Source organism: Lissotriton helveticus, chromosome 2_2, assembly GCF_964261635.1.
Source record: "Lissotriton helveticus chromosome 2_2, aLisHel1.1, whole genome shotgun sequence".
Lineage (NCBI taxonomy): Eukaryota > Metazoa > Chordata > Amphibia > Caudata > Salamandridae > Lissotriton > Lissotriton helveticus.
In genome coordinates, this window is record NC_136060.1 from 350,351,967 (window position 1) to 350,368,037 (window position 16,071).

Genomic DNA, 16,071 nt, shown 5'->3' on the forward strand with positions numbered 1-16,071 from the left:
ACTGTTATCACTTAATCAACTACAACGTGTATTTGTCTGCACTTTAATCTTCTCCCTACAGTTACTTCACCCTATAGTGTGGATATAAATCTTACCGGTTTGCTCTGACTTCAACAGTTATCTTGATTATAACTGTGCTTTCTCACAGCTAACATTATTTTAAGTTGTGTAACAGAGTTAATTGGACACTCTTGGTGGCTATGATTGACTGACGTAACACTGATGGTTCAAAACAACAAATTTGAGTAGACCCTTTTCATGCAGCAGGTGTGATAAACCATTATAAATAATGCTATGGCCCAATCTGGGATTGAAACATTTTACAGGATGTCAGTCCTCTTTCAGCATCTGTAGTTAAATGTATTCATAGACTAGCTCCAACATTTCACCATGCAATCATTTAGATTCTTTCACCCACCTCTGTGTCTTCCCTCAAATTTTGGCTAAATGAAAATATGCCATGATCCCAATTTCTGATTCATTGCTTGCAGTCTTCTTTATCTAATAGCTCCTAAACTGTGGTCTCTTTTTCTTCTTGAATCAAACGTGTCCTTTCACTAGGAGAGTGAAGGTTTATCTTCTTTTCCAGGTCACCAAAGGCCCCCATTAAATTCTGTTGATATAGCTCTTATTCTGCTGACATACTAATGATTGATAAATTACTATCTTAAAGGAAACATGGGTAAGCCCTTGTTTCTGAATTGTATTCTTCATATGTGCCACTTTGCATTTATGCAGTGTATACATAACATATGAGGTAAATCATGGCTCAAAATCAAGAAATCAAAAGAAGCAAAGGCATTTGGCATTACCTCGGTAGGCGTTGGAGAGATGAACTGAGGTGACTGCAAAGCACAATACACAAAATAGCAAATTAGTGGCAAGTTCATGCATGATGTTATTTGCGGAAAAACACATGGTCAACTTAATTCATCAATGTAATTGCTGAGCTGTTGTTTTTGTTACAAGGTCTCAACCCATAACATCACCCATCAAATAATTAAGGTTTGTTGCATTCTTAGTGTTTTCATAATGGCATAATGGAATTACAATGAAAATATAAAAAGCCAAATACAAGATGTTTAAGAGAGTTCAGCCATATTAAATGAGTGATATATTGTCACTGAAATATTCTCCTTAATCTACTGTGTGAAATGGACTTTCCATTTTAGTGAAGAAGTGAGAGATTTAGGATATGATTTAGGATAAGAATACACTAATTGAGCTTTTGTTCCCATAACTGCATCCTTAAGAAAATGATTGCAAATTTGGTGTGCCTTACTAGAAATCTTTGGGTAGGTTGGCTTACCCAGTCTCCTGTGGTTTCCTTCTGTGTTGCTCACAGAATTCTACAGTGTGCCCTCTGAATATCGAAGAATATAAATATCGAGGACACAATATTGCATTCCAAATATTGACAGGTAAGTGTAGATTTTCCATATCTATCTCCACATATATGTACCTTGGCAATACATGTATATTCAAGGTACGCCGTTGGGGCATTAGGAATAGTATATTTCCACTACATGCACTTACCTTTTGATATTCTGTCCCTCGATATTCTGTCTATGATATTCTTGTATCTCGATATTCTTAGGCCCGATATTCAGTAATGCAACCAATTCTAGATGGTATATGGTGTGACTGTGTATATTTATGGAAGATTGGTAGTAATGATATCGTTTTGGATTCTTTTGTTAGATTTGTGAGAATTTGGATTAATTCTAAAATTTCAAAGTTGATTTGAGTGTAATTTTATTCATTTGGCAGATTGAGCATAGATCGCCATTTTAAGAAGGCCTAGGAGACAAAATATGGCCATAGGTGGAATATGTGGAAAACAGTGGTATTGAAGAAAGTCAAGTTTAAACAGGTGCATTAACCAGTAGCAAAAAGTACAATGGTGTAAAGCAACATAATGTGCCTCCTCCTGAAATAAATTGACAAATGCACTCAAAATTCCATTGGCAGCCGCAGACATAACATTGGTAAAGTGGCAGCCACATGATGGGTTATGACCTCTATATAACAGAGGGTGCAGAGCATTCTCTTGTATAAGTATACAACCAGTAGTTGAAGTGCAGTAATGAATTGTGATCCTGCGTGCAATCCCTTACGAATCATGCAATTTCTTATTTGTTACCATAATACTTCAAATAATGCCATTAATTAAAACCCTATTCTGGCTCACAGTAAGCCTTTAGATTTGACGATCAACTTATTGCGCATATTTACATTTCTTTTAGGAATCAGGCACTCTGCTGAGAAGGGTTGTTTTCTTCTTTTGCTGACTGTCCATCCTCTCATCTCCACAGTACACAAGACTCACTTCTCTCACCCTTTCAGCCTCGGGCGACTCAAGGTTAGCATTAACCATTCAGAATTGTTTGTATGGGAACAGCTTAGGCAAAATTAAATAACCTGGGGAATGTCATTCCCACTAGTTATCATCCACTTCGACCTCTGTGAACTACTGTTAAATAAGAAATATATACATATTTGTGTCATTTGGGTGTGTGGGTAATAGAGGTCCAAAAAACTTTAACATGTACTTGGATACCTAGAGGCTCACTGGAGTTATGAACCTATTGAATATCACAAATTGGCAACTAAGTACAAACCCCATCGCTACCTGCTGACGTCAGTGTCTTGATTGACTCTTCCCGTGCCCTGAGACACGGAGCACAACACAAATGGAGGGTAAACATCCTTTACAACGCAACTTTTACCACGCAGTGCCTTTACGACGCAACTTTTACAACGCAAACTATTACAACGGATAGCGCTGGGGGGCGCTCTAGGATAGGGAATAGGTTTAATGTACTATCCAACACCTTCCCTACTATCCACGGGGACTGGAGTTGGAATAGTAAATTAAACTATTCACTATCCAGCGCCTAAAAGCATTATGCGTTGTAAAGGTATGCGTTGTAAAACTTGGTGATGTAAAGGTAGGCGTTGTAAAAGTATGCGTTGTAACGTCATACATCCCAAATGGAGGTACCCGTTTGCAGATGTCTAATTTGCTACCTTTTTAGATGGTAAACAAACCCACTGCACAGAACAGGAGGTGGGAGGCAAAGGAGGAATCTGTGGTTGGATAGAGTATGCACCAGAAAGACGTGACTGAAGGTAACTCGTTCTTCTAATGGATACTTCTAACCACAGTTTCCTCATCATTAAAATAGATGGCAAAGCAGTACCTTTCATAGTCTGTGGCCTGCAGGACAGAATGGGCTCAATGCCCTTTCAGTTGGACCTGGGAGTCACTGACCTTCACATTACGGCTTGACAGTTGTTCAAACATGCACTCCATGTGCCAAAGCAGTGGTAGAAGCCTGGGCCCTGGTGGAAAGAACCCTCAGTACTTCTGGAGGTTGCTTCTTGGCCAATGTATATCATGTCTATCCACCTTGAGAATGTTATTTTCTGCAATGCAGAGAACCTCAGAAAAAGCTAATTACTCACTCGATGGTATTTTATGCAATCAATGTAAAAGCTTAAAGCTCTTTGAGGGTCCAGTCTATGGAGCCTCTGCTCCTCTTTGAGGGGTGAGGTGTAGCAAAGAACGTGGGAGGGTGATGGATTGTCCAACGGGAAAAGGAGTTACGACTTTTGGTAAAAAGGATGCCCCAGTCCTCAACACTAGTTTGTTCCGAAAAAGGTGGTGTAGGGTGGCTGCACTGAGAGAGCCTGGAGGTCACTCACATAATTAGCTAAAGTGATTGCAATGAGAAAGACAGTCTTGAGAGTCTAAAGGCATAATAAGCAGCTGCAAATTGGCTTGTAGGAGGTGCACATGAGGAATGTCAGCACCAAATTAAGAATCCACTGTGACATCACAAACGGTTTGGGAACCTTGTCACAACAAGTGATTTAAACAAGAATAGTTGGTCTAATAGACACTGAAAGGCAGAGAGGGTTGATAAACGCCCCTTAATAGTGCCCACTGCAAGGCCTTGCTGGGCCAAAGACAAAACAAAGAATAAAACATCTGACATTTTTTCTTGCAAGGGGTTTGTTTGCTGGACTCAACACCAGGCCACAAATTTGTACCAGCATTGTTATAGCGGCAACCACAACCTCAGATGTTAGACAAATGCATGCATAGTGGTTTGATTGCTCACGTTTGGGTGCAGAACCCTGCCCTGCTGCTACAACAGAAGATAATCCCAAAGCAGTAACCTGATCAGAAAACAGATGCTCAGGCCTAGATGTTCTGGATACCACCTCTCCTGGCACTAGTCAGAGTCAACAAGATTACTTGAGGGCAGTCATTCCTGATCTTCTTCAAAACTCTGGTCACTAGAGGCAGAAGTGGAAAGTTGTACAGGAGTCCCTTGCTCCACTCTAGCCTGAATGTGTTTCCTACAGAGGGCATTCTTGGGAACTCCAATGAGCAGAAATGTTGACACTGCATGTTCTCGATGGTGGCAAAAAGATCTAGCCAGAGTTTGCCCCATGGGCAGAAGATTCCTGGTATCACCTTGGGGTGCAGTCGCAATACGTGATCCACCAGGCATTGTTGGGGGAGCTTGTCTGCCCTGGCATTTGATGTTCCTGCCTTGTGATCCGCGATCAGGGAGATAATCGGATGCTCAAGCCAACTCCAGAGGTACAGAATACTCTTGGCAAAGGACCCCACTTTACCCTCCGATATCCACATCTCCCAGATGACCTCCTCAACCCAGCAGTGGTGCATCCATTACCATTATCAGCTCTGGGTAGGAAAAGGAGAGGGTTCTGCCCCTATTCAGTTTGCAGTGAAGCAACCACGAATGCAGATCATGTACAGTCTCCTCCGGAACCTGAATGACATCTGACAAGTTTCCTTGGTGCTAGGCCCTATGAGACATCAGATCCTACCGCAGTGCCTGCATATACCACCTGGCAAAGTGGATACGGAGAATGCATGAGGCCATCAGGCCAAGAAGCTTCATAGCTGCTCTCATCAAGATCCAGGACGAAGCCTGAAAAGCTGAGTTCATAGTCTTAATGTCCTGGACTCATCGCGGCTGAGGAAATCCCCAGCACTATGTCTAATATAACTCCTATAATAGGAAATCTTTGCAAAGAATTCAGGTGCGACTTTTGCTCATTCATCGAGAAACCCAAATATGTCAAGAGGTTCACTGTTGTAGGGAGGTGGTCTATGACTGACTGTGGTGAGCACACCATCAACAGTTAAATGTTGAGTTAGTGGAAACTAGTATCCCCAGCCTCTGAAGAACTACAACCATAACTTTCATGAACTTCCTAGGAGCTTTTCAAGCTAAACTGGGAGAATGGCAAACTGAAAATGCTCCTGGCCAACTTTGAACCACAGGTAACGTCTGTGGAACTGTAGGTCAGAAATATGAAAGTATGCATCCTGCAGGTCCAAGGCTACCATCCAGTAGTCTGGAGCCAGATCAGACAAAACTTGGGCCAGTGTGAGCATTCTAAATGGTTCCTTCTACACAAAGGCATTCAAAGGGTGAAGATCTAAATTAGGATAACGACTTTCATCCTTCTACGGCATGAGGATCTATCAGGAGTAACAGATTGTCCCTATTTCTGAGGCCGGCACCCTCTTGATTGACCTCTAGACAATAGAGCTCATATATCTTGTAACAAGATGGACAGGCACACCCCTGAGAGCCACTGTGATGTGGACAGAAGCTATAGTGGGTGGGAAAGTAATGGAAGGGCACAGCCCTGCTGGATGATATGGCAGTCTTATATGTCAAATGTGATGGACTGCAGCATTGGGAGAAAATGTCGGACCCTGCCTCCCTCGGGGTGGTTATGGGGTGCAGAGGGCAAACTAAAGTGGCTTGGAGGCTGATGCCACAGAAAAAGGAGCATGAGAAGGTCAGTGCCCCTGGTGACCTGTACATTATCTGCCTGATCCATCCCTGGTCACAGAAGGGCTAAGGTGACTGCAACAGGGATATTGGGGCTGGCATTGCCTATTGGTCAAACCACTGGAGTAGCATTGGAATGAGTGAAACAGTTGAGGAAACTGTCTTTCATGGGCCCCAAGGTCCAAAGAGTGTGCTGCGGTCTTGATTTCCCTGAAGGGCTTCAAAGTGATATCACCTTTTTTACAGGATCCATCAAAAAGCATTAACACAAGGGATGCCTGTAGATCTCCAGGAAGCATGTGGCTCTCATCTGCACGTGCCAATGAAGCACCACAGGAGTACCGACTGCTCGCCTCAACCAATGGATAGTGTCCAGGCGCACGTGAAGGATCTGTTTGGCTGTATTCTGGCCATTTTCAATAGCTTAAGTTAAGGAGGCTCTGAGCTCTTCTGTGATGGCAGGCAAGGTTTTGCTGGCCATGTTCCAGATGGAGTGCATATAACGGCCTATTAGGCAAATGGCATTGACTGACCTCAAGGCCATGCTGGCTGAAGAGAACATTTATTTTCTCAAGACCTCACTACCTCCCAGCGGGAGTCATTATGATTGAATAAGTATTCACCTTCCTCGTGGACGCTCCAACGACTAAACTCTCAAGACTAAGATGCTGTGAAAGAAAATAAGGGTTCTCAGGCAATTGTCTGAGACATCTGGCTACTTGCCTGTTCATTGGTGGGCAAGAGCAAGGTTTAGACCAAGTGCACAGGGCTTTGCTTAAAGGTAGCAGGGGCTCAAGATGAAGAACTTCAGTAAGCACCTTTGTCCTAACCACAGCAAAAAGAAGTTGTAGAATCAGGACCTCAGCAGCATGTCTAATGACTACTGCAAAGGAATCACTTTATTCTGTTGATAACTCAAGAGGGGGGGGGTTTAACTCTGTATCAGGGGAAGTATCAAACCCTCTGGCCTCATGCAGATCCATATATAAACCCATATATGTCCTAACCTCAGCAAAAAGAAGTTGTAGAATCAGGACCTCAGCAGCATGTCTAATGACTACTGCAAAGGAATCACTTTATTCTGTTGATAGCTCAAGGGGGGGGGGTTAACTCTGTATCAGGGGAAGTATCAAACCCTCTGGCCTCATGCAGATCCATATATAAACTGGCATCATGATTATGAAGGGGTAATTCATCCCTATCATCTCCACTGTCATCTCCAAGTGATGGTTAACTCTGGTCAGGATCAAAACTGAAAAGCTGGTGAAGTAACTGAGTGTGGTTCTGTGGAAGACAGAGTGTTTTGTCTGGATCAGACTGAATGAGAACCGGTGCACTGTGACGGGGTCACAGCATGACCTCGGATGGGGTCAAGACGGATTCAGATGCAGCACATCCCCGTCTGGCACAAAGAAGAAACCAGTGAAGGTCTTGAAGCCGAAGTGTAAGTCAACACTAGAGTTGATGTAGAACCTACAGTGGTATTCAGGGGCTCAGAAGACACAGAGAACAGATCCTCATGGATGACCAATCTAGAGGCTCCTGTGGATCCCTGGGGCCTGAAGCCATGCCAGAGGCATCTGGAAAAGTGCAAAAAATACATACCATGGCCTCCTTAATGGTCTTGACCTGCTGTGGTGTTGCTGAAGGCCTGGGGAACTCAGGTGCATTAGAATCAACTTTGGGATTGGCTCCTCAATCTGAGACGTGAAGCAAGATTGAGTGGCAACTTAATGCCCTTGCGACTTCTCTTTAGATAGAGTGTCGGGATGAAGTTGAGTCCTGCTTCCCTTACTTGAGCTTTCGCTTCGACTTGGACTTATCGGATAACCTTGACCATGAAGAGGACCTGTTGCGGGATCGTCCTTGATAGCGGGAACGGGTCTGCGTCTTTAACTTTGAGTTGGAATGGGATTTGTGGGACTTCCTAGTCGTGTACAGTGATGTAACACTTCACTTCACAGTCTCAGATCGACTTTGGGTGAATGAGGGCCCATTCGGCACTCATCTTCATGTGGGTCTATCACTGACATCTGTTTATATCAATCACAGAATAGTTTGAGCCCTTTGGTTTTAAGTGGGGACATCGTTCCCTTGTACACTGAAATTCAGTTTAAAAAGCTTGGCAAACCAACGAAAAAGGAAGCAGAGTTCCCAATCCATGCTTGAAGGTGCAGAAAGAAATGAACTGACATCAGTGCACAGGGTGAGCCTAACTTGGAACTTCACTTCATCATTTCCGGAGCAGAAAGAAATCAATGTGGAGCCGCATGGCACCATCTGGCAGTGCACAGGAGAAGGCTATGAAAACATCTTGATCCAGTCTGGTCCCTGGGGAATATTCTAAAGGCGAGGAATCTGAGGTTAGAAGCATCCATTAGAATGTGTAACATACACAATTTACGATCTCCAGTGCAAGCTATATGTTTTGTTCAGATTAACAACTGACATCCAGGGGTTGGTGAGAAGTGGGGGGCACACAAACTTAAGTAGAGGAAACAAAGGTAAATAGCTGGTGCAGAGCACTGACCAATTCAAGGTCTAGAGCAAAAGAAAAGTATCAATTGTTATGTGTACCTTTACATATGAAATAATTGACAAGTCTTAGAGAGATTGTTGCCAAAGCAACTGTTTGCACAGGTATTTGCAAGGTATTTGGCGTGAAATTGGAATCTGTTATTATTAGAATACTTTGGAAACTAAGGAAAATAATGGATTACTTTGGGGAAAAACTTACCATTACGTTTCCTTATTAGGTTACTAAATATCGAATTACAATAAGCTTAGAAATACCCACACTCACTAGCAGCATCTCCACCAATGAAGGAAGTCCACTCGGTTCTAAGAGAGACTGCGAGCAATCAACCTGGGAAAAGATCAGCCGCAGTGACAAGATTTTACAACACTTACAGCACAGCTTTCCAAACTTTTCATGTTGGTGACACACTTTTTTGAGATGCATCATTTTGGGACACAGTAAGGCAGTGTAGCGAGCGAGCGTAGCGAGCGAGCCCTAACCACCTAAGGGGGATCGGGGGGTTCTCACTCACTCTGTCTGTCCCCCTCTCTCTCTCTGACTGTATCCCTCTCTCTGTCTCCCTCCCTCTGTCTCCCTCCCTCTGTCTCCCTCTGTCTGTCTACCTCCCTCTGTCTCCCGCCCTCTGTCGCCCTCCTCCCTCTGTCTCCCTCTGTCTCTCTCCCTCCCTCTGTCTGTCACCCTCTGTCTCCTGCTCTCTGTCTCCCACTCTCTGTCTCCCTCTGTTTCCGTCCCTCTGTCTCCCTCCCTCTGTCTCAGTTCCTCTGTCTCCCTCCCTCTGTCTCCCTCCTTCTCCCTCTCTCTCTCCCTCTGTCTCCCTCTGTCTCCCTCTGTCTGTCTCCCTCTGTCAGTCTCCCTCTCTTTCTCCCTCTGTCTCCCTCCCTCTGTCTCCCTCTCTCTCTGTCTCCCTCTCTCTCTGTCTTCCTCTGTCTCCCTTTCTCTCTGTCTCCCTCCCTCTCCCTCCCTCTGTCACCCTCTGTCTCTCTCTCTCTCTCTCTCTCTCTGTCTCCCTCTCCCTCTCTGCCTCTCTGTCTGTCTCAGCCTCTGCCTCTGACTGTCCCTGTCTCTGCCTCTATCTGTCTGTCTGTCCCTGCCTGTCCCAGTCTCCCTCCCTCTGTCTCCCTCTCCGTCTATGTCTGTCTCTGTCTCTATCTCTGTCTGTCTCTGTCTCCCTCCCTCTTCTGTCTCTCTCTCTGTCTCCGTCCCTCCCTCTCTCTCTGTCTCCCTCTCTCTGTCTCCCTCCCTCTCTCTCCCTCCCTCTACCTTTGTCTGTCTCCATCTGTCTGTCTGTCTACCTCCCTCTGTCTTCTCTGTCTGCCTCATTTCCTCTGTCTACCTCCCTCTGTCACCCTCCTCCCTCTGTCTGACTTCCTCTGTCTGTCTCCCTCTGTTTCTGTCCCTCTGTTTGTCTCCCTCCCCCTCTCCCTCTGTCTCCCTCTCCCTCTTTCTCCCTCTGTCTGTCTCCCTCCCTCTGTCTCCCTCCCTCTTTGTCTCCCTCCCTCTCTGTCTCCCTCCCTCTCTGTCTCCCTCTCTCTCGGTCTCCCTCTCTCTCGGTCTCCCTCTGTCTCTGTCTCCCTCCCTCTGTCTGTCTCCCTCTCCTTCTCTCTGTCTCCCCCTGACTGTCTCCCTCTGCCTCCCTCCCTCTCTCTCTGTATCCCTCCCTCTGTCACCCTCTGTCTCTCTCTCTCCCTTTCTCCCTCCGTCTCCCTATCCCTCTCGGTCTCCCTCTCTGCCTCTGTCTTTCTCAGTCTCTGCCTCTGTCTGTCCCTGTTCCTGTCTCTGCCTCTATCTGTCTGCCCCTGTCTCTGTCTGTCCCTGTCTGTCTCTGTCTCCCTCCCTCTGTCTCCCTATCCGTCTCTGTCTGTCTCTGCCTCTGTCTGTCTGCCCCTGTCCCTGCCCCTGCCTCTATTTGTCTCTGCATGTCCCTGTCTCTGTCTGTCTCTGTCTCTATCTCTGTCTCTGTCTCCGTCCCTCTCTCTGCACCCCATCTCTGTCTCCCTCCCTCTCTCTCTCCCTCCCTCCCTCTCTCTCTCTCTCTCTTTCTCTATCTATCTCCCTCTCTCTCTCTCGCTCTCTCCCTCGGTCTACCCCAGACTGCCTCCCCCTGTCTCCCTCTGTCTTCCTCTCTCTCGGTCTCCCACGGTTTCCCTCTCCCTCTGTCTGTCTCCCTCCCTCTGTCTCCCGATATCTGTCTCCCTCCTTCCTTCTGTCTGTCTCCCTCTGTCTCCTTCCCTCTGTCTCCGTCCCTCTGTCTCCGTCCCTCTGTCTCCGTCCCTCTGTCTCCGTCCCTTTGTCTCCGTCCCTCTGTCTCCGTCCCTGTCTCCCTCCCTCTCTCTGTCTACGTCTCATTCTCTTTCTGTATGCCTCCCTCTGTCTCCCTCTGTCTCCCTCCCTCTGCCTGTCACCCTCTGCCTGTCACAGCCGCGCCAAGTACTTCGCAGGTCTTTAAAAGTCCATTTGCTTGTTAATGAGGCTTTGTTGTGAATCGCTCGGCCCCCATAGAGCAGAGCGTCTAACAGTCCACGCTGCTGCTGCGGACTCCGAGACACTCTTTCAAAGGAATGCCTCTTAATTAGCAGCAGTTATGTGCTAAGTGCCCTTAATACTGGTGTCATCCCGCGACACACCCAGCATTTGCAGGCGACACAGTACTGTGTCGGGACACACAGTTTGGAAAGTTCTGGCCTACAGGATAACAAGCACTCTAGATCATAGGACAGTACATATCAGTGGGCCAAAGCATACCCTCTCGCATTGCACTAAGACTTGTCCAGAAGGGCAGCCACCACGACGGCACTTCTAACACTATAAAGGCTCGCTATCAGATCAGGACCCGAATTCCTGGAAATAATACACAGCTGTCCATCACATCCTGGAACATCGCAGGGCTAAATATATTGCTTGGATTTAATTCAGTAAGTAACTTCCTTCAAGAAAAGGACATCCTGTGCCTACAAGAGACATGGGCCACTGAACCTATAAGGCTTTTACGAATTCCACACTGCAGCCATAAAATGCAACAACATGGGGAGAACCTCTGGTGGGCTCTCAACGAATACCTCGGTTCTTTAAGCGGTACTCATCAGCGGACTAAAAAGTAACAACAACACAATTCGCCTCTTGTTAATAAATTGCTATGTCAACCCCGCCTCCCAGCAAAAAAAAACAGGTATTAAAAATAATTACAACAAAAATGGACCAGCTTATAAACAAATATATCTCACACTTTATAATAATCGTCGGGGACCTTAACACCCGGGAGTTGGGGCACTAAAAAACGGATTCCCCAACTCACACCGAACCAGCCCCCCTGCAGCGGCTCCTTTTCACTCAAAACATGGTTTCTGCCCACATCATCAAAAAAGCTGCGGATCCCCTCTGGTGTCCACTCCCTACCTTCAGGGTTAAGTCCACCATAGACTACATCTTTATTTCAGATCAGCTGGTAACATACTTCAGCGACTTCGAAATAGGGACACGAGTGATCACAGACCTCTGAGGGTAACTCTTCAGTTAAACGAAAAATCTGCAAAACAACTGGAAACATTGGAGGATTTTAACGGGAAAAGAACATCACAAGTTCTGAGCAGAATAAAATGGTCCACAAACGTGGTCCAAAACGTCTGGGGTGGATCACATAGAGTCGATCTTCGAAGACGCAAGTACTGTACCCCTCCTGGAGCGGTGGAAGGCACTTTTAGTCGGATTAAAAACCATTCTTGGTGGACAAGCTGGAACCGCCCAAGCAAAGGATCTCTATTCCCAAAGTGTACCATCACAAATCATACCAAGGGCCTTAACTCAAACTTAGCGCAGTCTCTTTAGGGCCTTGAAGGTAAGAAGAAAAGGAGCCACAGATTCCCAAACATCGTCAATAACAGCACTTCTTACCCAACACAGAAAGAAAGTATGGGAAATACGATCAAAGAAATCGGGGCAGAGTGGCTAAAAATATTTACCCTTCTCAAAGAAAAGGGACACATCCAACTTAGGAAACACATCAAGCAACATAGCCACAGTCTAAGGCAAATGGCGTAACAGTCCCTGAATGGGTTAAGTACGCAAAACAGTTGTACTCTACACATCAGAACATGACTTACACTCAACCCCCTTAGCAATACACAAAGTTGTCAAAACACCTGACATCAATAAGGCCGCGATAGCCAATCTGAATACAAAACATAAGGTCAGATGGCACCCCAGGCCTCAGTGGAGCATCCGCATCAGTGTTTAAAGCCTCACACGGATTCTGGGCAGAACAGCTAACACCACTTTATAAGTACGCATTTGCGACTTCCAATGTCCCATCGTTGTGGAAAGGCTCAATACTTTTTTCCATTCACAAAAAAGGGGATTGCACGAAACCTGAAAATTACTGGCTCATCGCTCTATTAGATATAAAAGCGAAAGCATTTGGCAGAATACTGTTGAAAGAACTAGAAACCTGGGCAAAAGATCATAATATCATTCCTTTCTTTCAATCTGGCTTCAGGCCCCAAAGCTCCACCACAGATAGTATCTTAGCTCTGGGTAGCTTGTCACTCCGTGCGACTCAGCCATCACAATTACCCCTGTTTTGCTCCTTTGTGGACTAGAGCGCTGCTTTTGACCGGGTTGACCTTGGAAAGCTGTAGGAAAAACTGGACTCCTGGAGAATTCCCCAACAGCTGCTAAAGGCTATAATTGCCCTTCATGAGGGGACCTGGGTCCGTATTAAGATCAGCCAAATGACCGTAACAGCTAATGTTCCAACCAATACCAGCCTCAAACAAGGGTGTGTCCTAGCCCCTTTACTTTTTAATCTCTACACATCCAATCTTGGAAAAGCCCCGGAGGGGGCAAACCTATATACACCAAGGCTGGGGAACGTGTGGCTCAAAATTCTCCAGTATGCTGACGACATAGTCATAATGGATCACACTAGGACAGGCCTACAGAAAGCCTTAGATGTCCTGTACAGGTTTAATCAAAGGAACAATCTTCAGGTGAACCAGGAGAAGACCAGGATAATAATATTTGGGAAGTACCACCGTAAGAAGACAGCACAATGGCGCTTAGGTGACCTGCAAATTAGAACATGCATAAGTTATAACTATCTGGGGCTCAGGTTATTCGACAGGGCCAAGCCCACAGCCCATTTGAAATATCTATGAAGCAAGGGGGCCGGAATCATCTACAACCTGAGAAGCCTTAATCGACGACTACAAAGTACGACTGCAGAACCTATTTGAAAGTATTAAAAGCAAAGCTAGTTCCCTCTCTTAACTACGGCCACCTAGTCTTCCCTGGCGCTTTCACCAAGTTCCTCATGAACCACCAAACCTCTGCCTATAAGAAGGTTCTAGGCCTCCCACGAGAGGCTAGGAGAGCAAGAGTAAGGTTGGAGCTGGTTTTTACCCGCACGGACATTTCTTGCTCAGGGGACATTCTAAAATATTATATTAGCACCCTGCGTGCCCCAGCAACCTAATTGAAAACGCAAATTAAAACAATTTTTGAAGAAAGCGAATCTCCATGGTAGGCACAGCTGGTAGCAGCCATAAGATTATTGGAAATAGATGCCCAAAACTTGCATAACGTAGACATTCTCGTAACTGCCTGGAAAAGAACAGTGAATAAACAGGTCAAGAAAATATCGAATGAAATAGGACCTGGACAGCCTACATCATCAACACAATCTCTCTTCTCTGGATACTTCCTACATTGTGGGAAAACCACAGCCTTATTTTGAGCAAGCACTAACAGACCCGGCCCGTAAAAGAATTACCTACATAAGACTTCTTACACTGCCCATTGTGGACTTTAATCAATCCTGGGCCCGGCAGGACAATTCAGTCACATGCCGTCTTTGTAGTTACCATTGTGAATCCTGGCTCCATTTGTTGTGGTGCTGCCCAAAGTTAGCAAGCGAGCGGCACCGACTGTTAATCCCCATCTGTAAATCCCACCGCCTTCTTCAATGCAGAGAAGTTTCAGACTTGTGTTTCTGCGCTAATACAGCTCAAACAGTCGCAAGGCTAGGGAAATTTACAGACGCAATCCGGACTGCAGTGACACAGAAAAACTGAGACAAAAAAAGTAACCGGCTGGTCGTCAAGCAAGAGAGACTTTGATAAAACTCACCTCCAAGTTTTATACACTTGCACTTTATTGCAAGTACAAGTGCATAGTATTTAAATTCCCTCTAGGTTTAGTAATCTGCGTTGTTAAAAACAAAAAATTCTTATCTATAGTACACTAAAATGTTAGTATATTGTAACGATTTTAAGTCATTGAACAATAAAGCTTATAACATCATTGTAATAAGCTTTGCATTACCATGGGTGAAATTAAAAGGTATCACTGGCTTCATAGGACCATGCTAGGCCTAAATTGTGGACAGATGAACTTCCTGTAATCTGTGCTACAATGTGATTAATTATTGAAGTACGTTATCTGTCTTTGATTGCTCTTTGTGAACTAGAGACTGTGGGACTGATTCTCAAACTGCACTTTTGTAGTAATACAAAGCAAATGAAAAAATTGTAATTCGCAACCTACATGTGTAGAGTCCCCACACAGTAACTATAGGTTTTACTATTAAATGTGGGAGGGACACAGAAGAGTGGGTTTAAAAAGGGGATGGAATTAGAGGAGAGTCAGAGGGGTTCAGAGAAGGTCAGGGTGGGGTTTAAGGATGGATGTCACTCATTCACACAAGAGTAAACCAATTGCATTACTCTGAGGGTGAGGACATGCAAGTTACACTTTTGTAGTACGTTTATACTCGGAGTCTGTGAATACCTAAAGTAGTAAACTTACTACAAAGTGTAACTTACTCAAACGTTTAATTGAACTCATAGGTGTGTAGGTTACCTTTGTGAATCAGGCCCTAGGTTTGTTTGTTGTATTTATCGCTGTACATCAAATATTAAATGAACCTGGGACATATTTAAAGAGCCGCTCACACATTTTCAGTCACCATACCTCTCCATAACTGTGTCTGTCATCCGAGGAGTAACATATGTAAGGAGAATAGGATATCATATCCGGGCGGTCGATGTTATAGATGGCCTTGTTTTTGGGTAGAGCAGCCAAATCCTTGTAGTCAATAATTTGATCTCCAAGTTTTGCCTAGGTAAGAGAAAAAAGAAAACATTGAAAGGCTCTGCCATTCCTTTTGCCACTTTAACCTGTCTTGAAACAAGCATTTGTAATGCAATAGGTCTCGCAATTGTTAGATTTTGAGCTATTGGCATTGTAAATGGCACTGCCTTTTATTTATGTGTTTTCAAAACAAATAATAAAAGGCATTGTTATTTACAATACCAATAGGTCAAAGTTTCTAAAATCCAATACATATAACTATAATACATAATATTAAACCATTAGAGTTCCTTGTACAAGTACACCCACATGCTTGCAGCTACAAAATACTGCAAATAAGGCGGCACGCTATCTAAAATAAATTGTAAAAAATGTAACATTTCAAAAACTGACCTCCAGTCTGCGCACAACATGCAACATAACACCTAGCCATAAAAGTGTTTTTTGTGGAGCGTTGGATCCATTATGAACATGTCGTACATCTGAGCATTGCATTCTGTGCACTTTGATAAAGCGATGTGCACGGGTAGATGACGCTGTCAATTTAACAATGGCATTGTAACAAATACTATACAGGTAACACCACAAGATGCTGTGGGCTGT

At 44.8% G+C, this 16,071-nt stretch overlaps 1 protein-coding gene across 1 annotated transcript in view; it reads right to left on the reverse strand.

Annotated features, from left to right (window-relative positions):
* The window catches only part of ABLIM2 (actin binding LIM protein family member 2), a 797,090-nt gene that overhangs the window by 240,541 nt on the left and 540,478 nt on the right, over positions 1–16,071 (reverse strand). The window contains exon 10 of the mRNA XM_078678529.1: positions 15,349–15,495. Within this exon, the coding sequence (XP_078534655.1) occupies positions 15,349–15,495 (147 nt within the window). The remainder of the gene's footprint in view (positions 1–15,348; positions 15,496–16,071) is intronic.